Below are 24430 nucleotides of genomic sequence, written 5' to 3'. Positions count from 1 at the left end.
CCCAGTGTGAACAAGGTCAGGAGGAAGGCAGACATGAGGAGATTTGGAGCCTGGGTCAGAGCAGCCACCTAGCCATCAAAACCAGTCAGTATCAGACAGGGACAAAGACCCAGCCTCAGTTTAAGACTTTTCCTGAAAACCTGGGAAAGAATGAACAGGAGAGGTGGTTGGAAGGGTGGGGTCGCAGGAAACCTGCACTGAGGTTTCTTCCCTGCACCCTCCCTCTTCTACCCTTTTCCTTGACGTGTCAAACGCCTGTGAAAGCGGCCTTGGGGGTGAGACCACAGAAACGAATATCAGTCAGCCTTTGTAAAGGCAACTTCAAATGCAGGCCAAATTTACACATTTTCTTTAACTTCCCTCTTGCTTGACTGAATGATTCCCTCTCCCCACCCGCCATGCAAGTTTAATATCAAGGGCAATTTTTATCAAGTTTTTTTCTGTAATCAGGATATAAAATTTTTCTCAACATTTCTCTTTGTAAATGGATCTTCAGAGACTCAGTAGACCTTTGTGCATTACTAATGAGCTCTTTAGTGAAACGTTTGGTCTTTTACTAAAATAAATCTCTCCTATTAAATCTTCCATATGAAAAATCTGATAGCATTTAAGCTGACTAGTTTGTAGAAAATCATTGTACTTATTAAGGATTTGAGAGTTGTTATAGTTTATTTTTGATCAGAGGGATCTTATTAGCTGAGTTTATGAAAAAAAAATTAGAACACACATTCACAGAACCAAAACTTTGTGTTAGAAGATAGCATAGTGTTTTGCTGGTGTAGCTTCCAATCTCATGAAAAAAATACATTATCCAGCATTTCTTGTAAGTGACTGCTCTAATACCAGCTACGGCAAACAGACCAGGTAACTTAGAACAACAGAAATTTATTCTCTTACAGTTTTGGAGTCTAGAAGTCTGAAAGCAAGGTATCAGCAGGACCCTGTTCCCTCGGAAGGTCTAGGGAAGTGTCTGTTGCCGGCTTCTTGCAGCTTCAGATGCTCCTTGGCTTAGACATGGCCATCTTCTCTCTGTCTCTTCATATCGTCTTTTCTCTGTTCATGTCTCTCCCTGTGTCTGAATTTCTCCTTTTCATAAGGACTCCAGTCATATTGGGTTAGCACCCACCCCAGTGACCTCATTTTAACCTAATTACCTCTGTAAAAACTCACCTCCAAATAACATCACATTCTAAGGAACTGGGGCTTAAAACATCATCAACACATCTTTCCAGGAAGACACAATTTAACTCATAAAACTGACCATCCAGTGTCACCTCCCTATAACATTCATTATTCCACAAGGCTACCCATCCATTCTAAACAAATCTTTCTTGGGAGGAGCCAAAGATCTGTGTCCCTTAGCTTCTACCACGAACTGCCAGGGGGCCGTAGACAGAGTCCATTTTTCAGTAACGGGGGACCATAATTTAGCCCTGGTTGACTTGAATAACATGACTTTAGAAAGTACCTTTAAATCCCTCTGAGCTTCATTTTCCTTACCTTTAAATCGGGGTAACATAATTACGTGAATGTTGTGAGGCTATAACAGGATACTGTGTATAAAGAATTATTTTCAAGGTGTGATATAAATGCTCCATTGGAGTTCAAGTTTTTTAATAATGGCTCTGTAAGGGAACCACAGCCTAGACTCTGCAGCCATTCTGCCTGGGTGGGACGCCCAGCCCTGCCCCTTACTACCTGTACAACTCTGGGAAATTACTTTTCCTTTCTATGCCGCTCTTTTGATCACATGAAATAAGGATATTTACAGCACCTATGTTAAGACCTTGTATTGAAGATTAGTGTATGATCTACAAAAAGCACTTAGAACCCACATAGTATGTGATAGATGGACTGTTATATATCTTAGCTGTTTTCATTGAGGGTAGGGCCACATCTTAGTATTGTGTGTAGTTCCATCCCAATTTCTAGTATAGAGCAGCTGCTGTGAAAATGTTTGTTGAGTAAAGAAATGGAGGCGTGCAGCTCTGCCCCCAGGAGACAGCCGTGGTGAGCCCACACCTCCTCTGTGCAATGCTGCTCGGCTTATCCTCCCCCAAGCAGTGCACAAACACCCAGTCAGTGGTACAAGCTGCCACGCCCTGCACCTCCCCAGGCGGTTTTCTCCTGAACAAAGTGCAGCTTCCTCCTGCAACAGTTCAGTTTGCAGGTCTGTCCCAAGCCACCCAGAAGTCCAAGCCAGCCTGAAGGATTTATTTTTTCTTACATTACTAAAAGTGAATTCTCTCTTCCATCTACTCTAGCTTTCCATCTTCTTCCAGGTGCTTCTTCACCGGATAGCCCTTGTTCTCCTCGACTTTTTCCCAGTCTTCTTCCCCTCCCTACCCACCCCTTCACATGCTCCAATCCATACATTACCAACCCTTTCTCTCACTTCCTCCTGAAAGCCTTCCCAGCTTGACACCAACAACCAGAGTACTCTGGATTTGCCACAAGCATATTTATAATCAACTGTAATATGCAAAATATTTTAATATAAATCTCTCCCAGGTGGGCAGCAACCAATCAGAATGTACCTGAGCTGGGCCAGGGAGGCCCCCCTGCTGTGCCAGATTTAACTCTGATTCCTGGGATCTAGGCAGGGTGGTGGTTGGATTTGGGGGAAGGGATTGCAGCGACCAGAGAAGTAGGGAAAACACATAAGACTCGAGACAGTGGCTATTTTATAACTGGGACAGAAGTTGTTCATTATTTTTGATAAATAGCACAGCTGTATAGGAGCATACCCGCTAAATGTTAGACTCTAAGACCGATGTCTGCATGTGTCTGAATTCCAGGAAGCCCTCTGTGAGGGTGGGTGGTTCACCACATGGTTTTCAAATCATACTGAAAACGCTACGCAGTAACAGTAGATGTATAATAAAGTCTTGTGCTTTTGGATAGACTTCATTCACTTATTTAGAAAATGACCAGCTCCTGGAATTTCTAAGAACTGACGATAATAAAAATAGCAGCCAATATTTACTCAGTAGATGTTCCAGAACATTCTTCCAGGTGCTGTGTATGAAGGCCTGTAAGGCTTCACGAATTTAACCTCCCCAGAGTGGTTGTGAATTAGCCTGGCTTGTCTTTATTTTCCAGATTGCTAGCTCACTCCCCACTTCCCTCCCTCCACATATATGCAACTAGATAATCTAATCAAGATTTTTGTGTAAATGTGAAGTGTCCTGTCCTCTGGAGTGACCCTTGACCCTTAAATGGCAGCCTGAGTCTTTGCTGTCATGGTATTGATCACTCTGTGTTTGGATTGTGATTCGTTATCACAGGGCTTGGCACGTAGAATTTGCTCAGTAGGATTTGCTGAAGGAAAGAAAGGAGGACATTTTCTAACATGCACTGAGTGCCTACCGTGAAAGGATCCCTGTAAAGGCCTGCCCTCCCCCAGAGGAAAGTTCCTACTGCTGTGATATTAATATTTCATAGAGCTTCTGTTTCACCCATGGCTATGGCGCTGATCACATGTATGAATATGACGTTGAGAGATCTAGATGCCGTGAAGCCGAATAGCCGCTGGACAGGCTTTGTGTTATGTTGATAGATCATCAGGATGCACACAGCCAGTGTACCTCTGTGACTCAGAAGGCACTTATATTCTAGTTAAATCAAGTAATTTTCAAATGAAGCATCAGATGCCCAGAAATTAGTTTCTTTAAATCTCTGGAGGATTGAGGGACTATTTTTGTTCTCACTGATTTCTCTTAACTGACACATTTTCACTAACGTGAAAAAAAGCTAACAGGATAGATTATCCTTACCAGTATAGAAAGGGCTTAGCCCCTTAAACTGACAAACAGCTCTTTCCAATCATAAAACACAAGTATCATGGGAAACTAAAACTGCCCGAGCAACCAAAACCTATTTAAGAAAAAGGCAAGTTGAATGGCAAACTACAAACAATTGACTCCTTGTTTCTCCTCCCCCTTTATTAATTTTATGTCTCACCTGTTTGAAATAGTCACAAAGTTAGGTCTTAACAGCATAGGCCAATAGTTCTTGAAGGAATAGGACAGTTTCATTGGCATGGTAATGAATGAGTCACAAAGCTATTCAGGCAGCACCGGTGATGGCCCCAAGGTTTTCCCAGCCTCTCTGATGATAATAGGTTGCCCTAAATTCAAATCTAGAGATGCAAAGACTCAGAAGCATCTGCAGCTCCCTCTAAGGATGTTAAAAGCACTAACATTAGGGGACAACTCTGAGCATCACCCCACCATCAGCGGTAGCAGTGGAATGATATATTTATGCCTGTTCATATGGTTTCCTGGGAAAGAAGTGCAAACTAAACAACAGTTTCCATAACAATTTAGGCCATCCGTCTGTAGAACTTGATTCACGCAGTTTCTTACTCTCCTCTAAATTCATAGCTGTGCAAAGATTGGCGGTGGGTAAAGTTAGAGGTATTGGTAACTGCCCATCTTCCTTTGTGATTTTTCCTAGTTTACCATCCAGCAACTTCTTTAGTCTTTTTTTATCTTCCTACACGTTTCCTCTGTAGTACCATGGAAGCAGCAGAGAAAAAGGAACATACCCCAGAAAACATAATATAAATATTCCCTTTCTATATCTTCAATAAATACATTCTTTGCTTTTAACAAAAGAGACTTGCATATATAAACTATAAAAGATGAACTGTAATATAAGTTGAACAAAGTTACCAGTAAACAGAAAGGACTTACTATAAATTCATACATATTATTGATGATATAGGCAATTGTTCATTTTATGTAAGTTCTCCTTACCATTTGCTTGTAGTGATTCTCTGAATCCACGGTTTCCTCTGATTTTGATGCCTTTATGGGGTTGAATTTTATTTGCTGTATTATATACTCGGAATAATACAAAGGGTTAATGTGGTTCAATTAGTTTATTTAAATTCAGAAGAAGTCTGAAAGCCTGAAATCTGCTCATTTCAGTTCCATAGCTAATGTTATAAACTAAGCCTTAATATAAATAACCATTCCATTTTCCTATACTTTTACTTTCCATATCCTTCCAGAAATGTGCTAGAGAAGGAAGAGAGGGCGCAGGGCAAATGTTAAACTCAGATTTTGCCATCTAACTTTGACCCATAAAAATGATGAGCCAATAAAAACCTGCTCACCTACTCAAATCAAGGCCTTAATTTTTTCCCCCCATTTACAAACATCTTGAGAGATTTTGATACTGTAGAGAAACTGAGACTGTGAGCATCTGGTTCACCAGCCATTATAGTCACTCAGTGTCACAAGGACCAAAACAGTGGTCTGTGATTGAATTGGTCACTTTCAAACTGTGTACACTGTAGGTATATAATAAATCCTGCTAGACCTAATCAGTTTTGACTTTATTTGCCACTTCAGCTGATACGCCTCATCATGCAGTCTCTCAAAATTCTCAGAATGTATTGGGACTGTTGGCAACATGTGTCCCTGGTGTCACTTTTTACTGTAACTGTTGGTTTACGTGGCAACCCTTTTACTAGATTAGGAACATCAAGGGGAAAACAGATGTGGAACAGACAATGAATAGCAAATTACGATTTTTTTTTTTCAGAGCAACTTTTGCTGTATCTTGAGCTCTTACAACTCTCAGAAGGAGCTGAGATGTGGAAATATAATCACCCCATTTGGCAGATGAGAAAATTGAAGCACAGACTTTTATAAATTATTTGTAAGAGTTTGTGTGACCATTTTGAATGACACCACACCCAGAATTCCAGGGTTTTCCCACTGTAATCCAACACTGCTTTAAACTCTAGCTTAGTCACACCATGTGAATCAGCCCTGGAAAGTTTCAGCAGGAAAGCTAACAAAGAAAAACAGATCTGGGGCTCCTCTGAGGACAGAAATGCCAGTGTTGGCATTGATTGTGAGAACAAGAACAATAAAGGGTTAAAGAGTTTGGCAGACAGGCCAGAGAGAAGCACAATGACAAAGAAACTGAATTAGTATTAGGAAGATTTTTTTGTTTTTAAAATTTTTCCATTGATTGGAGACAGAGAGAGAAGCATCCACTAGTTGTTTCATTTAGTTGTTCCATTTAGTTGTGCACTCATTGGTTGCTTTTCATATGTGCCCTGGCCAGGAATCAAACCCTTGACCTCAGTGTGCCTACCCATTGAGCCACTTGGCCGGGGCCAAGAAGGTTGTTTTTTTATACCGTGTATTTTTATCTACTATGCAGAAAAGGTGTTAGAGTAATAGTAATAATGAGAATAATTGATGATGATACATATAGAAGGCTTATTATGTGCCAGGAACTGTGTAAAGACTTTTTATGCATGTTAACTCTTAATACTTACCAAAAGTTTATGACAGGGGTCGGGAACCTATGGCTCATGAGCCAGATGTGGCTCTTTTGATGGCTGATTTTATTAAATTTTTAATAAAAAAAATAATAACGTTAAAAATATAAAACATTCTCATGTGTTACAGTGCATTCATTTCCTACTGCTCATGTTCATGGTTGTGGGTGGCTGGAGCCAATCAGAGCTGTCCTCTGGGACAATACCAAATTTTTATTGGATAATGCCTAAAGTACATGGGTCGTTGTATGGCCCTCATAGAATTACATTTTAAAATATGCAGCGTTCATGGCTCTCTCAGCCAAAAAGGTTCCCGACCCCTGGTCTATAAGGTAGGAACTACGGTTATCTTCATTTTACAAATGTGGCACTGGAAGCCACAAGTACCCACAGAGCTGGATTTTGAGCCCGAGCAGTCCAGTACCAGAGACTGGTCCCTTTACCGCTAGTGTAAAACACTTCTCCAGGAGAAGTTCCGAGACAGATGGGTTGCAAGAGTGTAACTCCAGGACAGGAGCGTCTGTCATGGTAACAGTATTTCAGTAAATTGTTTTTGCACGTGTGGAATACAAGGGAATCGGAGAGGTTCTTCGATGACCTTTCCATGGCCAGCTTTGGGGTCCAAAGCAGGCTCCTGGACTGATGTTCCTGCTGACTGCTTTCAGAGCGTGGACTATGCGCTCTCAATCATTAGTCAGCATTCTCCAATTCACAGCCTGGCTTGTGTGCTTGAAAACACCATCACGTGCTGAAAGCAGTGAGTGGCCAAGATCCAATTGAAAGAGGCAGAATTCAGTAGGTCAGGCTGTGACCCTGGCCCTCAACTGGAATTGTTATCTCTCAAAAGAGCCTTTTAAAAGTCTGCTGATCAATGACGTGGCCCACACCAAGACAAATTCAAATTATTCCCAAGTAATACACACAGCAGAGGCCTATTAACTGTTTGAATTACAGATCATATAAAATCCATTTTTTCCTCATGAAAAACAAGTGGGATATAGCTGTTCCTATGGGCAAAACTCCTATTGCCAATTCCTCTAACTATCTCCTAATTAATGTTTTCTCTTTTCCTTCCATATTTTAATTGACTTTTTCAATTAGGAGCATACTAAGAAAAGATTCTAAAAATTACGTGTTTTAAAATAAGCAATTAGAAAATCTCATGTTCCAATTATGCTTTCTTTGTCTTGCACCGACCTGATTCTGACATCTTTCCTTAGCCAAAGCTGCATTTACTCTGTCCCACACCATGTAATGGCCGTGTAATTCTAATAGCTCCCATCTATTGTTCTGCCAAGTACATAGTACAGTTATTTAGCATCTTTCTTCATCGTGTTGAGAGTCAACATGAGTACTCTGTGTTAGAATTTTCCGTGGTTGCTTATTTTAATAAACTTAATCCAGCTTTAAATTGTTACTTGTTTCTAACCATCTTCCTTAATCTAAATATTCCTGGAGTAGAGATTATTGTTGGAAGTAGAACAAACTGCACAAATCCTATGTAAACTCAGAATTATGTTATTTTTTAATTAGTGGTCTCCAAATTATATTGACTATAATAAAAATAAAGATACAAAAATCTAATAATCAGAGTAAAATTTTACATGCCGTGTAAAACATAAATCTGAATTTGATAGTCTCCTGCCTCAAAACTTTCAATGGCAGTGAAATTCATACCTTTTAACTTCACTCTCGAAGTCATTTGTTATCTAGCTCCAGCCTGCTACTTCCTGTTTCACCTTTTATCATCCCCCCACACCAGCTCACACCCCCGCTGTACTCCATCCTTGAGAAACTTTGTGAAAGTCCCCAGATGGTATATTCTCTTCCTCTTGTTCTCATTTTGTTTTCTCCTCCTCAGCGTGCATGCGCACGCACACACACACACTTCTGCTACTCACTACCTTGCTAAATTCATTGTCATCCTTCATGTCTCAGTTTAAATAACACTTCTTCGGAGTCTTTCCTTGACCCACTAGCCTCACTTCTAACCCTCTCCCACCATTCTTTCTCAGCATTCTTCTCCAAAACACGTATCTCAATTTGTAATTATACATTTACCTATGTCATTATTTGGCTAACACCTGTCTACATCACTAGACTGAAGATTTCAGGAAGGGAGGAATATATCTTGTGTCTGCTCACCTTCAGTTAACTAGCACAATGTCTGGCACATAGTAGGACTTCAATAATTACTTGTTGAATGAATGAATGAATGAATGAATGAATGCATGCATGAATGAATGAATGAATGAATGAATAAGACTCTAGCCTGGAAGGATACTCAGAACAATGCTGAGTGTGAACCAAAAGACTTGGTAGTTTCATACCTGGCGTGGCCCACCTGGGGTGAGCTAAGACCCTGAGAGGGCTTACGTTACTCAGGAGCTGCAATCTGCACATTAGTCCCTGATGTGAGCCCATCTGCCTGGCCTTCATCCAGCCTCCCGTTTGCCAGTTCCACAAGACTCTTCACAAGGACTCTGGAATGGCACCCTCCTGTGTCCATCCCCTGTGCCAGTCTCCTTCTCTAAGGGCTGGACCCCACCTCTCTTATCTTTTCAGAAAGAGTGCTAAAACAAAACCTAAGAGGGATGAAGAGTTAAAACAAACAACAATACTAGCAGCCACAGGAAGACATTTCCAAGACATTTTTATCTTTACGTCTTGGACTAAAATCGGGAGGCACTATTTTTGACACATCTATCCTGTTTCACAGTGACATACAAAGATGCTTTACATTTCTGTACTCTGCCCTTTCCCATTGGGTTATGACAACTTGCTGTGATGATCAACAGTTTTTGTGCGGTGATGTTACGCCTTACAAAAACGTCCTTCTGGCAGTTTCCAGAGTGTAGTGGTTATCACGTTTGCCTCACACAAAAACGTCCTTACAAATTGTTTACTGTGTCAAATAACTTGTTATATTTTGACAGTAGCTTTTCCTTTAGGATTTTAGAATCCTACAAGACCCCTTAGTAAAATTCTGCTGCCTAGAGTTTCCCAGTGCTTGAACTAGTGTGCCTCAGACATCTGTGGTACAACACACTTCAAAATATTACTACTAAATTGAACTGTGGTTCAGGACTCTCTTTAAATATGGGTATTTATAGAAATACCCTGTAAAATTGAAAATACTGTTAAATAGAAGATACTCAAGTATAATTAAATAGTGTCTATCATGTTTTGAAATGAAAGTTTATTCTATAAAAGAATCAAAAAGCCAATCAAAATGCAAGTAAGTCTGTTATCTTGCTGCACATTCTGTAAACAAAATGTCATATACAAATATTTTTCTTTCTTTGGTAATATTAACACTTACTTTGAGCCTACTATGTGCCAAACATTTTTCTAATCCTTATGCATGTATTAACTCATGCAATCCCTCAACAGAACTTCAGAGGAAAACACAGTAGTTATTTTCTTTGTGCAGATGAAAGAAAATTGATACACAAAAAATTCAAGTAATTTGCTCAGAGTTATAGAGGTAGAAATGGGCAGAGCCAAAGTTATGTGCCCCGGCATCTGCCTCCAGATCCTATGAATTTAACCACTCCTCTAATCTCCCTACCAATGGATAGACCCAGGCAAATGATCTTTTTCTATTCCCCAAGCCTCATATATATTTTAAATATATATATATTCCATTATACTGTGAAAGATAATGCTAGATTTTTATCCTCTCTCGATTATAATTATCACTGATAACAGCTTGATATAATGATGTGAGTCAAGTAGACCTGAATTTAGAATCCAGCTGTACCACTTACCAATTATATGACCTTAGGAAAGTTCCTTAATCTTTCTGAGCCTATTTGCTATTTTGCAAAATAAGGATCATTATAGCTGTTTTCAGGAGAAAATAAGACAACCACATATAAACTGTCTGGTATGTGGGTGATCAATAATTTATATACCTTACCCCAAGTGTGAAAGAACACGAAGAAATTACATTAACTTCACGAAAAAGAAGATTGCATCAATAAATTACTAATTTGATATTGTAAATTATGTTCTATGATTGAAAATATTTTATACAGTTTCTTAATCCCAGTTGTATCAAGAGATAACAGGATTGATAAGAAAACCATATTTTTTTCTAGCCTGATCAAAATTTTAATATGCAGAAACAAAGCACTATACTAGAAGACAAGTAATCAAACTGACAGTTATCTGAATAAGCAAAACTGAATAGCCAAATTGGTAAAGGTGTGGATGTTTCACGGATTCCATCTCCGCCCTATGGAAGTCTGCTTTCTTGAATCCTCCCATTAGGCCCATGTCTACCTTTGTTTAGCTAGGCCTGCAAATGGGCCTTGTATACATGAGCCTTTTTGGTGCCAGCTTCCAAGGGAAGTGATTGTGAATAAAGAGTATTTGGATTGTGGTTGTCAGAGAGAAGCCTGGTGTGGCTTAGCCTCTGTAGAAGAAATGTCATCTTGTTTAATCTTCTCCTACCCTTGCTGATGGAAAGTAGCTATGTCATTGCCATGTCCCATCATATGTATGTATTTGGGTACCTGACATAAAGGCAGCCAATCTAAAGACTGGTCACACACTTACGTTGTGGGAGCAGGCCTCATCTGAATACTTTCTTGGAGATTTGATTTTAGCAAACTGAGAGACTAAAGCAATTATCAAAGGAGGCCCAAAAGGGAGGTAAAACAGATGTCTGAAGCAAGTTGGTAGGGCTAGAGGGACCCTGGTATGTCACAAAACAATGAGCAAAGTAAAGTTAGGATAAAAACTTTATCCTAAAACTTGCAGAGCAAAGTAGATGGAAAGTGAGATTCCTAGACTACTTTGTTTTAGACTCTTTTTAATTATGGTTCCACTTTATTTGGATCTTTACACTAGACAGTCCAACTTTAGAGCACAGAAAACTGAATGAAACATCCCAATATAAACTTGAGACTAAGGAGACATACTGACATTGCTCATTGTTAAAGAATTTTATTAGCAGAAACATAAACGGTTCTTTTTGATGGGCCCAGTACTCACCTCTGTGTCCTCCCTGCAGAGGATGACACAGTCTCTAGTGATGCCAACAGTGTGGTCTCGGGGCAAGATTGGCTGCTGAGCACAGACCACCAGGACTGAGCCTGGGATGTCTGCCTTCAGGAAGACTCACACTCCGAGGGAGCCTGTGCTGCCAAACATGCAGCTGAAATGAGTGGGAGGCAGAGTGAGAACTCCAGATGTTTAGAATTAGGATGAATATAAACAAATTTGTATCCCCAGATCCACCAAGATTGCTTTTTAAAATTATTTTTGTATCTGGTAAACAAACCCATATTCTCTTTTATTGGTTGCAAATAAACTAATTCTTTAGGGAATGGTAATACACTGGTTAACATAGCATGCTATTCTTTCTCCAGAAATTGCATAATTCACACATCAATATGATTCTTTCAACTGGTAGTTTTGAAAACTTGGTACTTTATTAAAAACATCACCACTTGCAGTTATTCTTCAAGACTGGTTTTATGTACATGTCACATAATTAATTTTTTTTGATTTGCCCACCTTAATGTCCAAATATTATTTTAATCATAAACATTCTTCATTATGCCCTATCATTATATTAAATTTGATACAGCTGTCATGGGAGTGGGGCATGGTAGCAGCTTTTGTATAGCAAACTAATTCATTACAAGTGATTGTTTGATTTTATACCTAGAAATTACACCGATGCATCTATGACTATGGAAAGTCCACTCCTGTACCTCCATTACCTCTTCTTCGATGATGTAAATTTGGGGTGCCTTCAGCCAGTCTGAAACACACATTTCAAGAGGTTCTTATTATTATTTGTTATCACTCCAGCATGCACAAACCAATGTATAGCAGGATCAAACTCTCCTTTTGATAAGCCACAATAAATAGGTTCCTCTGATTGCCCTCCACACTGCCTAGGAGAAAGGTCTGTCTTTATACTCAGCAGTTACATTTTTTTAGTCCAGTGCCAGAGATAGATTCCATTAAAAACAACCACCACCAATTTCAGGAAACTCCTCCACTCAACAGGTTTGAGCAAGGTTGATAATCACCTAATGCCTGGTTTGCTCCTTGAACGTTCCAACTCTGTTCTGTGTTCTAGCACATGCGTGTGCATGCACACACGCACACACACATCCACACATGGGATCCTTGCCTTTGTGTGTATGGAGTGAAGGTGAAATAGTTCGCAGTGGAGTAGCAAACTACTTATAACAGTCCTAAACTAAGATGTTCATTTTACAGGGCCGCTGTTCAAGAGAGAACTGCAAGTATCTTCACCCTCCAACACATTTAAAAACTCAACTAGAAATTAATGGGAGGAACAATTTGATCCAGCAAAAAACTGCAGCAGCAATGCTTGCCCAGCAAATGCAATTTATGTTTCCAGGAACCCCACTTCATCCAGTGGTGAGTACATCACATCTAATGATGGGCTTGATGATTAAAGTGTTGGTCCAGGCAGTGCCACATTGACCTAAGATGGCCTCTCTCTACTTTGTCTCTGGCTACAATGAAGGCAAATAGCTTTGAAGCAGAAGGGATGCTGAAAATAGAGTTTTTAAATTATTTTAATAGAAAAAATGTGAGTGGAAACAGTAGGCAAAGACAATTTTTAATCAATATTCGGGAAATCGGTGTCACTCCAGCTCTTTCTCACCAGTGAGCTCTGTATTTGTACCATCCTAGAATGGCAATAGCTTTCCATTTTCATTTAGAGTATGAATTGATGATCTGTGTGAAAAAGAGGTTTTGATACCTAAAATAACTTTTTTAGCAAGGTAGCAGACAGATGATTTAGTTCAATGGCACCATTTTAATAGCGAGGACAATGAGAAGAGACGTTAAAAGATTTGACCAGCGTCATGCAGCCAGTCAGCTGTGGAGCTGGGACTGGGACTCAGACATTTTGTTTGGTCTGCCCTACCCAGAGCCTCACACGAGCCCAGAGAAAGATGCCTTTGCCATCCGCACCTCCTGTCTCTCAGAGGCCTGCTAGGGTGTGGCAGCTGCTGCAAGGACCACAGGGTTAAATTCATTGTACTGTGTAATGTTTCCTCCCTGATTTAACGGTATTTCCAAGTTCCTCTTTAAAGGTCTGGAAACTGTTTTAGAAATGAGGCCCTGGAGGAAAGGAGTGCATTTGGCTTTAGCAGATTTCATTTATATTTGTGAATAATTTGTCAAAAACAAGCTAATTATAAAAAAAAATAAAAGCCAGTGAAGTGAATGAAATTTGCTTTTTAAAAAAAGTACATACACAAAAGACTATTGTTTAAAAGTCAGCCTTTATTATTTAAAAAGTCTATTTATTGAAAGCTGCTAAATTAAAAGGGATCTCTACCAATGAGTCACATTTTCTTAGTGTGTCTGGGAGATGAGATGGGGAGGGCGGGTGTGGCTCAGGACAAGGGGAGAGAATCTGGGGAAACTGTTAGCAACCTGCTTATCGCCAGTCAAGAGTGGTGGCAGAGTAGCCAGGGACCAGCTCTGACCATCGTAAAAAAAAAAAAGTGCCAGGTGCAGGTGGCTCCCAGATAAATACGATCTAGTCCCTGGGGGATTGACAGATTCATGGAAAGGGCAAAGTAAAATTTAGGCTCAGAGAATTACGATTTTGGATGAGGCAGGAAAAGCTGCTTGGAGGAGGTTCCAAATAAGTGTGTCCTGAAGGATGAGTAGAAGTTAGCCTAGGTGTAAGGACAACCCAAACAAAATTCTAAACACAGTTGACACCAAAAAAAGACATTTAAGTAGATCTGTTTAAAACCCCACACATGTATAATTTATGGTTCTCTTTACTGATTGATGCACAGATATAAATTATTTTATTAACTTACCTAAATGCTAGAATAATTTAGTTATTAAATAATGTCTGTGGGAATAAATTCAGACCCATGAAGTTTAGCATAGTAACACTGCATTATACATCTCACTCATTTTAATGATTCACTTCTTATTTGTTTAGAATTCATAAGGATTGACCCTGGTACTCAATAATGGTAATGTGAATAAGAAAATTCCATTCCTGTTGTTAACTATTAGTTGAACTTCCTTTGAAAGTTATGTTTATGTATTATCTCAAATATTAATTAGAAGTGAATAATCAGGATTATGAAAAAGGAATATTACATTTAAGTATTTTAATAGAAAATTTTAAATTTTAAGAAGTATTAGAATAAAAGTGTGATAAACTTAATCATCAACTCTACAAACAACTTCAGAGTCTCAAGAATTAATTAGAGACCCAGTACAGTGTAGTAGGCCAAATAGTGGCCCTCAAAAGTACCTGGCACCTGTAAATGTCATCTTGAAAGGATACAAGGTCTTTGTAGATGTGATTAAGTTAGATATCTCCAGGTGGGGAAATCCTCCTAGATTAAATGCAATCATAACTATCCGTATAAAAGAGAGACAAAAGGGCCCTGGCTGGTTGACTCAGCAGTAGAGCATCTGCCCAGTATGTGGAAGTCCAGGTTCAATTCTCGGCCAGGACACACAGGAGAAGCACTGATCTGCTTCTCCTTCCTCTTCTTCTCTCTCTTCCCTCCTACAGCCAAGGCTCCATTGGAGCAAAGTTGGCCCAGGCGCTGAGGACGGCTCCATGGCCTCCACCTCAGGCGCTAGAATGGCTCTGGCTGCAACAGAGCAATGTCCCAGATGGGCAGAGCATCGCCCCCTGGTGGGCATGCCGGGTGGATCCCGGTTGGGTGCATGCGGGAGTCTGACTGCCTCCCCGCTTCTAACTTTGGAAAGATACAAAAAATAAAAATAAAATGAAAAATAAAAGAGAGACAAAGGAAGAGTTAACACATACAGAAGAGGAGAAAGGCAATGTGCCCATAGAGACCGAAACTGAACTGATGTGGCCACAAACCAAGGAATGCCAGCAACCACCAGAAGATGAAAGAGACAAAGAGTGGATTCCTGCCTAGAGCCTCCAGAGTGGGTGTGGTCTTGCCAACACTTCGATTTTGACCCAGTGAAACTGACTTCAGACTTATGGCCTCCAGAAGTATGAAAGGATAAATGTGTATTGCTTTAAGTCACCAAGTTTTTGGGAATTTGTTAGACCAACCACGAGAAACATGCAGAAATTGCTTAAGACAAATAACCTGATAAACACACAGTAACAAGTCCACTTCATTTTTAGGTTTCCTTCTAAGTTAACCTTCCCTATATTTTTCCACCCCCTCTATCTCCCATCCACCCTGAAATTTCTCATCAGTAACCTTCATATTTCTAAACTGATGGTCATTTTTTACATCATTGTTTTCATTCAACCTCTTAGCAACATTCAACATGTGGAATCAATCTCTCCTTTGTGGATCATTCCTTTCTTTCTGAACATTCCTTCCTCTGTCTCTATTATGTTTCTCTACTGTATGTTGAAACTGCTAGACATTGAGGTTCCCAGCACTGTACATCTCTCTTATCAACCTTCTCCTTTCCGGTCTCATTCATTCTTCTGGCTGTAAATCATCTATAGGTTAAGAACTCCCGAATGTATATTTCCAGTACAAACTTCTCTGGGCCTCAGACTCCTATATTCAACTTCCTACTGGAGTCACTTTTAAATTTCTCACAGGAACTTGACATGTTAAAGACCAAATTATTTATTCCACTATGTTCCCATCTAAGTAAATGCAACCAGAAGTTTCAAACCAAAATCAAGCAGCTCTCATGCATACTTTCTCATGTCCAGTTCATCAGTAAGTCCTGACATATCTACCTTCAAGTCCATCTACTGCTCTAAGCATTTCCTTTCCAATCTCTCATTTCCACTCTTGCTTTATTCCAATGTATCCTGCACACAGCAACCAGAGAAGATTCCTTTCAACACACAAATGCCATCCTATCTCTCCGTTACTTAAAATATTTCAGTGCTTTTTCATTTCACTGGAGACAAAGTCTAAACATGTAAGCCTGACTATGATTTATAGTATAACATTGTCTGTAATCTGGTCCTCACCCAACTCACCAACTCATCCTGGCCCACTCTTCCTGTCATCAAGGAGACCAAACCAAACCTTTAGTTCTGTGAACACACAAAGCTCTTGCTTGGTTCATGGCTTTTGCTCTTGCTGGAAATATCCTTTTACCCTTCCCATGTCAACTTCATCCCACTCATGACTACAAATCTATTCTCTTGATTTACCACCAGTCTTCATCACTGCCCATGAGGCCTCTTTATTTCTGTTTATCCGTAATAATGAATTGTAATTTTGCTTGTTCTTTCCCCATTAGAGTTTAAGTTCAATAAATGTACATACAGTGTTTGGGCACCATGTCTATACCAATAAATATTTTTTGAATGAATGAAAATGTAAATCATTCTTTTTCTCATAACTTGATCTCAAATTCACTATATTTAAAAATTCCACTTCACTTCGTTCCTCCTCACAGTTTCTCTCTCCCCATTCCTGATAGGATATGGCAGTAATTCTTCTTTTCTTTTCCTTACCATACTGCCCACCACCCACCACACACAACCTTCACATGTTCACTGAAGATAAAAACACAGGTGGGTAGCCGTTAGTAGGATAAAGATTTAAGAGCTTATACAATACAGTCTTTGGGGGCAAAGTCTTACATTGAGTATTCTGCCCTTCAGAAATGCTCCTGGGAGCAAAGGGAGGGGCCTTAAGGAAAGCCATGTTTTTACGCCTTTTAGTTTGAGTGCCAAATACCTGCCCTTTGAAACCAAAGCTTTCTTTTTTTTTTTTTAATTCAGTGAGAGGAGAGGAGGCAGAGAGATAGACTCCAGCATGCACCCTGACCAGGAACCACCAGCAAGCCCACTAGGGGGCGATGCTGTGTCCATCCAGGGTGTTGCTCAGCAACTGAGCTCTTCTTAGCATTTGAGGCAGAGGCCATGGAGTCATCCTCAGCTCCCAGGGCCAATTTGCTCCAATTGAGCCATGGCTGCAGAAAGGGATGAGAGAGAGAGAGAGAGAGAGAGAGAGAGAGAGAGAGAGAGAAGCAAGAGGGGGAGGGGAAGACAAGCCGATGGGTGCTTCTCTTGTGTGCCTGACTGGGAATTGAACCCAGGACATCCACACACTGGGCCGGTGTTCTACCACTGAGCAAACTGGCCAGGGCCAAAGCCAAAGCTTTCTAAATGTATGCACTCTCACGCTTTTGTTTTAAAAAATCAGTTGATGAAATTTTGGAGCCATAAATATCCCAGGCCACTTAGTTATTTCTCTGCAGTACCAGCCCTTTTCCTAGCTACTACAAAATATCAAAGAACATGTGGGCGTGTGTTTGTGTTTTAAATCTTTGAACCTGGGTCTACTGATGTAATGGACTGAGAAAGAAGAGTGGAGAGTTCTGGGAACAGAAACGTAAAAACTCAGACTGAAGTACAAAGGGAAAAAATAGCAAGACCAGCATTTCAGCAGCTATTTTCTTCCAGAAGACTTTCTGTGGTCCTTGTCCTCTGGCCTTTCCAGCTGCAGTTAGTCCTGAGAGATGACAAGGACCAAATGGATCCTGTCTCAGACAGCCTGGCAACGGCCCTTCTGCAGAATCCATGGGGCCAGTTCTCCCCAGCTCTAGTTGGTATGCTTCCAGGAACAGAATCATGGGGAGTTGCTGCCTTTCTCTTTTCTCAGCTGCCAGCTAAGGACTGAATTCAGAACCAAGATATGTTGCCAGCCTAGACTCCACCTCTGGAAGTTTAATTTGAATCCAGGATCTGAGAACCCGTTTCCCCGAGGCGGCAGCACCCCGCAGAGCTGTTCAGAGCAGCTCTACATCTCTTATCTGTAGAAGGCCCTGGATAAATGTGGAACACACCACCCTGCCAACACTCTCTTTTTATGCTCCAAAAACATAAAGGCAGCTGGTGATTTTTTCTTCTTCAATTTCAAGAAATTACCAACAAAATCTAGTGAGTATAGAAGAATGGAAATAACCAGGCCAGGAGCCAGGAGTCCTGGTTATTTTGCCCTGACTCTGACTCAGTCGCAGTGACCTTACTTGGGTAATCCTTTTAGTCTCCATGCTAAATTGCTTTCACCTGTAAGACTTGCTTCTCATGCATATCGACGAGATTAAAGAAGACAATGTATATGAGAATGCTTTGACAATTTGCTCCAATCCTTCACAGCTGAATCCTTCACAGATGTAGGGTATTACTGTCGATAATAATAATAAATAATAATAATAATAATAATAATGTGGTGCCCATTCTGAAAATTACCATAACTGCATTTTTCCTAATCAACTCTAACAAAAAATACTCTATATAAATAATAGAGAAAATATCTAATTGAATCTATCTTTATATAGCCTATAAACTTTTAACTTTCAGTTACATGTGAAAGAAAAAATATATTTTCCCAGCCCATAGTACAAAAAAGAGAAGATATTTTCTATATTTAATAATATTTTATTCTTCCATTATTATTTTGCTATGCTGATTACATTCCTGTTCTAGAATCTGTGGACACTTTTGGAGAAAATACTTTATTAATACTAATTTATACACTACTAATGGTAGCTGCTATTTCCTGAGTTTTGACCATGGAAAGTGGAATAGAAATAACATCTTGTTCAGAATGACTCTTCAAGCTAAGTACTTTTACATCTCTTCTGCAGATGAGGAAACTAAAGCTCAGAGGGGTTAATTTCCTACCGTAGGGTAATAATTAGTAACTGGGAGAGCTCTGGATTTAAATTCAGCCCTCTCTTAGTCCACAATTTGTGTTTTTACTTTTAAATAATATTCTCTATTAACTATGCTATAGTTGTCATCAATAAACAAACTAAAACATTCATTTTAGATCATTAAATTAGATAGACAAGTAACATTTTAGGATGCAAAATTTAGCTAATTACAATAGATTTGTTGATATCCAAAAAGGTTTTAGGAAATGAGTTTTGAGGCTATAGTATCCTTCTGACAGTCAAGGTACAACCAGTATGTGTTGCCATAGTTGACCCTTGCCTCAAATGATCGACAGGTGGGTTGGGAATTTGCTTCCATAGAAAGTCAAAAGTAGAGGTGTGGGGTAGGGTTCTTTTCTATAAATGTTTACTTAGATAGTTTCTGAGTTAAATTACACATTTAGTACAAAAAATTTTAATTCCTCTTTTCCCTCCTCATTTACAACAGTGGTCCACAAACTGGGCCACCCATCAGATCATGTAGTAAATTTTTTTTGGTACTCTTCCGAAGCTAGAAGCAGGGAGACAGTTAGATAGACTCCCACATGCAGCTTACCAGGATCCACCCTACATGCCCACTAGGAGGCGACACTGCCCATCTGGGGCATTGCTGCGTTGTGGCCAGAGCTATTCTAGCGCCTGAGGTGGAGGCCATGCAGCCACTCTCAGCGCCCTGGGCCAACTTTGCTCCAATGGAGCCTTGGCTGCAGGAGGGGAAGAGAGAGACAGAGAGGAAGGAGAGGGGGAAGATTGGAGAAGCAGATGGGTGCTTCTCCTATGTGCCCTGACCAGATATCAAATGCAGGACTTCCACACGCCAGGCCAGTGCTCTACCGCTGAGCCAACTGGCCAGGGCAGTAAATTGTTTTAATGCAAATTTCAAGGCCCCTGCCTAGACCTGTTGAGTCAGAATTTGGGATATCTCCATTTATAAAACTTCCCCCAGGCATTTATGATATACTGGTTCCATGAATCACTGATCTGTTGTGATTTATGACCTTTCAGGATTGACATTTTTAACCCTAACATTATAAAGTCCTTATACCATTTAAATCACTTGGCTTTGTTTCAATAGTACTAAGTTATATAAGCTATAGTTACTGAAAACCACAACTTTCTATAATTATGACTCAAATGGGTTGAAAATGGAAAACATACACATATAAAATTTTGTAGAAAGTCAAGAAAAAAAAAAATCCTAACTGCCAGCTATTTCCCCATGTTGAGACCTCATGTTGCAACTTTCTTCCAAAGTGAATTTTATGTCTGAACCCATAAAAGTCTAAGAGCCTCTCCTGGGAGTGCTGTAGCAGCAGCCCTCTAAGACCATTAGAATCACTTCTTTCAGCCCCCAGCCATTTCAGTAAAGACTTTCAGCCTCTCCAAGAACTCCCTGCACAAACTATCAATAATTCAGTTTTCTAACATGATCACTTGTAAAAGACATTTTTCAGTTATTGCTATCAACAAAAAAATTTGTTTAATAAACATAGATTGTTATTTTTCCCATATGTTCAACAACTCATTCATAACCATAAATAGACAACAAGAATGTTACCCACAATGTATAAATAGAGAAGTAGCATGGCATGGCCAATAGCACAGTTGCCCATTAGAAAATTGTATTAATATGTCATTGCAAATATCTGAAAACTGGCCCTAAAAGTAAATAGGTTAAAAGTCATCCAAAAACTAAAAAATAAACAAACAAAAACCATTCAGATCCAATTCCATGTCAAGTTTAGTCAAGCAAAATCTTTATCTTGTATCTTAAAGTTTTAACATTGGTTCTTTACAAAGTGAAACAATGTTTATTGTTTTATTAAATGCACATTTTTTTTTCCTTTCTGAAGGGCATATTTTTAGGTGGAGCTCAAAAAAATAATCATTCCATCAACACCCAACATATTTCTTTTTCTTATACCTGGACAAGGAGTACAGTGATAGAAGGGAGGTTTAATAAGCTACTGAATGCCTTTATCATTTCTTTTTTTTTTTTTTTAATTTTTTATTTATTTATTTATTTTCATTTTTCTGAAGCTGGAAACGGGGAGAGACAGTCAGACAGACTCCCGCATGTGCCCGACCGGGATCCACCCGGCACGCCCACCATGGGGCGACGCTCTGCTCACCAGGGGGCGATGCACTGCCCATCCTGGGCGTCGCCATATTGCGACCAGAGCCACTCCAGCGCCTGAGGCAGAGGCCACAGAGCCATCCCCAGCGCCCGGGCCATCTCTGCTCCAATGGAGCCTCGGCTGCGGGAGGGGAAGAGAGAGACAGAGAGGAAAGCGCGGCGGAGGGGTGGAGAAGCAAATGGGCGCTTCTCCTGTGTGCCCTGGCCGGGAATCGAACCCGGGTCCTCCGCACGCTAGGCCGACGCTCTACTGCTGAGCCAACCGGCCAGGGCTTGCCTTTATCATTTCTGCATTGATTTTGTGACCTAGGAAACCAAACCAACTTTTAACAACCAATTGGAATATTGGCCAGTTGAAAAATATAAGCTTTTCCATACAACTTTTCAAGGAGGGAAGGGTAGTCCTAGACATTCTTGAGCTAGAGGAGGAACTAGCAGGTCTGTATTAAAACTGAAGATTAATTTTTAGAAATATATGATACATGATAGTGAATATGGAAATACTGTTAAAATCCTAGTACCAACTTTTTGAGAATATATTAACTCGGTCAGGCTGTAATCAAGGTTTTGCTTTATTCCTCTCCCTTTGAGAAACATGTAAGAGGAATCAAAGATTATATGAATCATTATTCTTTAGGTTTTACTACTTTAGTGTTATAACATTTAATAGTTTGGAATGATGAGCAATTAGAGTGAATATTATTTTCTTGAGGACATGTTTATAGAAATAAAAGTTTAACCTATTCCCTGTAATTAGGTTTCTATGATGTTCTCCCATGTTTTTGTATGGTTTTGGGAAGAGAGGATCTATATGGGTTTAATTTTTATTAAGCAAAACAAAACAGTTTAATGAACTTTTATAATTTAAAATTGATTTATGCAACTAACACAAGGAGTCTTGTATATGATGAATACATTTTGCTCAAGTGACACTGGTGATATTTTAAAAAGTTTTATTCTAAAGATATCTTTATCCTGTGTTATCTTTTTTTAACAGCCCACTTTTCCTGTAGGTCCCACAATAGGGACAAATACGGCGATTAGCTTTGCTCCTTACTTAGCACCTGTAACCCCTGGAGTTGGGTTAGTCCCAACGGAAATTCTACCCACCACACCTGTTATTGTTCCCGGAAGTCCACCTGTTACTGTCCCGGGGTCAACTACAACTCAGAAACTTCTCAGGACTGACAAACTGGAGGTACTGCAATTTTATTTGTGGTTTGAAATGCATTTGTGGTAGAAGTGTACTTCTATGTAAGTGAATATTTGCAAGATGTTACACAATTTATATAAAAGTTATGCATTCATAATTCTGTGATTTGAATTTAAGGTATCGTATAAAGGAAATTAGTTAGTTGTGAAAAAATAAGTTTAACATACACAAAAAAAATCAGCTGTTCAGGGGCAAATTATTAACAGTCAATGAAACACTGAGTCAATCACTATGTTAGCCACAGTAATGGTTCTTGAAGGCCTCCATCTGTGCCAGGAATTAACTTTTGCTGGATTCTGGTGAGGTGTGGGAAGGGGCAAGCCAGAAGCCCAGAAGCCAAGGCAGTGGGGGACACTCAGGGACAAGGGTGGGAGTAAGTATGATTACGACTATTGGACAATTGGTCTGATCATATTTTAATATTTTAAGAACTAGTATGACTGTACTACAATGTTTCAGAATATCAGCCCTCGTCGTGTTGTTGATAAATGGGGAGTTTGGGCAGATTTGTTGACTGAAATAGTTTATTTAACTTAATGGTAAGTATTCTATAAAAGTCAAGAGAACAAGTACGTATATTTATAAAACATGATTCTTGAGTCATGAGTCAAGCCAATCCATCTGTAATTTACTGGGTAAAATTTCTCTTTAATCAGTTAGAGGAATTATTCATTTATCTTAACTACTATATCCTGTGATATTTAATAGAGCATTTTATATGGGTGTATAAAGATTTTTAATAAATTTTTCAAAGAGCTTGTTTAATTCCACTACCAATTCAAATTGTTAGGTGATACATGTATGGTTAGGATATACCCTGAGCTTTATGTTGGATCCTTTGAGAATGTTCTTGTAAATGCGCATTTGTTTAAATATTTACCTTGAGGTAAATGTAATTAAATGTAATCTTGAGGACAATAAAATGTTGCTACCCAATATCAGTTTCAATCCAGATTACATGGATCTCAAAATGAAGAGACTATAAACCCTAATCGCTATTGTTCTGATTTAGCCTATCCCTGGGAATGTTGAACAGACAGACCTTTCATGGGACTAGAAAAGTGAATTGGGCTCTACTTGCTGGGCCCATGGAGCTTTAACGTTCATTAAGTGACTGGGTTAGAAAACAAATTAAATCAGCCAAGTTGGGAACAAATTGTTCTTCCCAACAGGACAAAGATATATATATATATATAAATGATTCACAGTGACTTAAGCAGAGCAGCTTTCAGTTCATTTCAAACCAGGAATCAAGTCGGCTACACACAGAGAACCTTGGTAAATGCTTAATGGCTGGTCTATGCGTCTGATGCAGTCTCAGACTGAAGTCATTCCATTTATAGAGGAAGTCTTACTCAGAACATATGGGAACACCTTAGTAATCTTTATTGTGTACATTTCATGAACTGAAAATGGAATGTTGGCTAATATTTCGGGTAGAAAGAGTTACCAATTTTATGATTTATCTGTTTATTCTTCAAACTTGCTTGGCCACTGGTTAGTGAAATTGTATTTCCCAAGTACATTTGACTTCCACAAGGCTTAAATGTCATGCCAGTGATATGAACCACCACTTAAATATATCCACTTTGGAATTGAAGCCTAACAAGCAAATAAAATTTTACCAGTAATTCTTCCCAGCTAATATGATTGCTATAAATATAAGTATTATGTATATATATATATAAGTATTATGTATATATATATTTATTCATGTTATTTTAAGTTGTCAACATTCAGGGCAGAATTAAGAATACCCTTTAAATTCAAAAGAAGACTTTCTGTATATGGTAAATCTTGATCCACTCATATTTTCAGAGCATGAAGCATCCTAGTAACTTGTACTTTCAGGATAAGGAATAAGAAAGAAACACCATCACACCAAAACTGTATTCTACTTCCCTTCATTTATTTCTTTCCCTTTATCTCTTCCCATATTTATCTCCTTTTTATCTTTTTAAAATATGTTTATCTTTTTTCTGTACTATCAAAAATAGAGATATGGTAAACTTAAATAAGTGTTTTGATGTTCTAGCTACTGTAGTTCTTCTGATTTATGATTATAAGTGTAAGTTGTCTTTGTAGAGCAGGGGAGACTAGGGGA

At 39.3% G+C, this 24430-nt stretch overlaps 1 protein-coding gene across 8 annotated transcripts in view; it reads left to right on the top strand.

Annotated features, from left to right (window-relative positions):
• The window catches only part of MBNL2 (muscleblind like splicing regulator 2), a 172451-nt gene that overhangs the window by 102975 nt on the left and 45046 nt on the right, over positions 1-24430 (top strand). For all 8 annotated transcript variants that reach the window (XM_066238036.1, XM_066238037.1, XM_066238034.1 and 5 more), the window contains exons 3-4: positions 12548-12712; positions 22111-22311. In XM_066238036.1, the coding sequence (XP_066094133.1) occupies positions 12548-12712; positions 22111-22311 (366 nt within the window). The remainder of the gene's footprint in view (positions 1-12547; positions 12713-22110; positions 22312-24430) is intronic.

Source organism: Saccopteryx bilineata, chromosome 6 (genome assembly GCF_036850765.1).
Source record: "Saccopteryx bilineata isolate mSacBil1 chromosome 6, mSacBil1_pri_phased_curated, whole genome shotgun sequence".
NCBI lineage: Eukaryota > Metazoa > Chordata > Mammalia > Chiroptera > Emballonuridae > Saccopteryx > Saccopteryx bilineata.
Note: the sequence above shows the minus strand (reverse complement) of the source record. Positions and strands in the feature narration are given on the sequence as shown.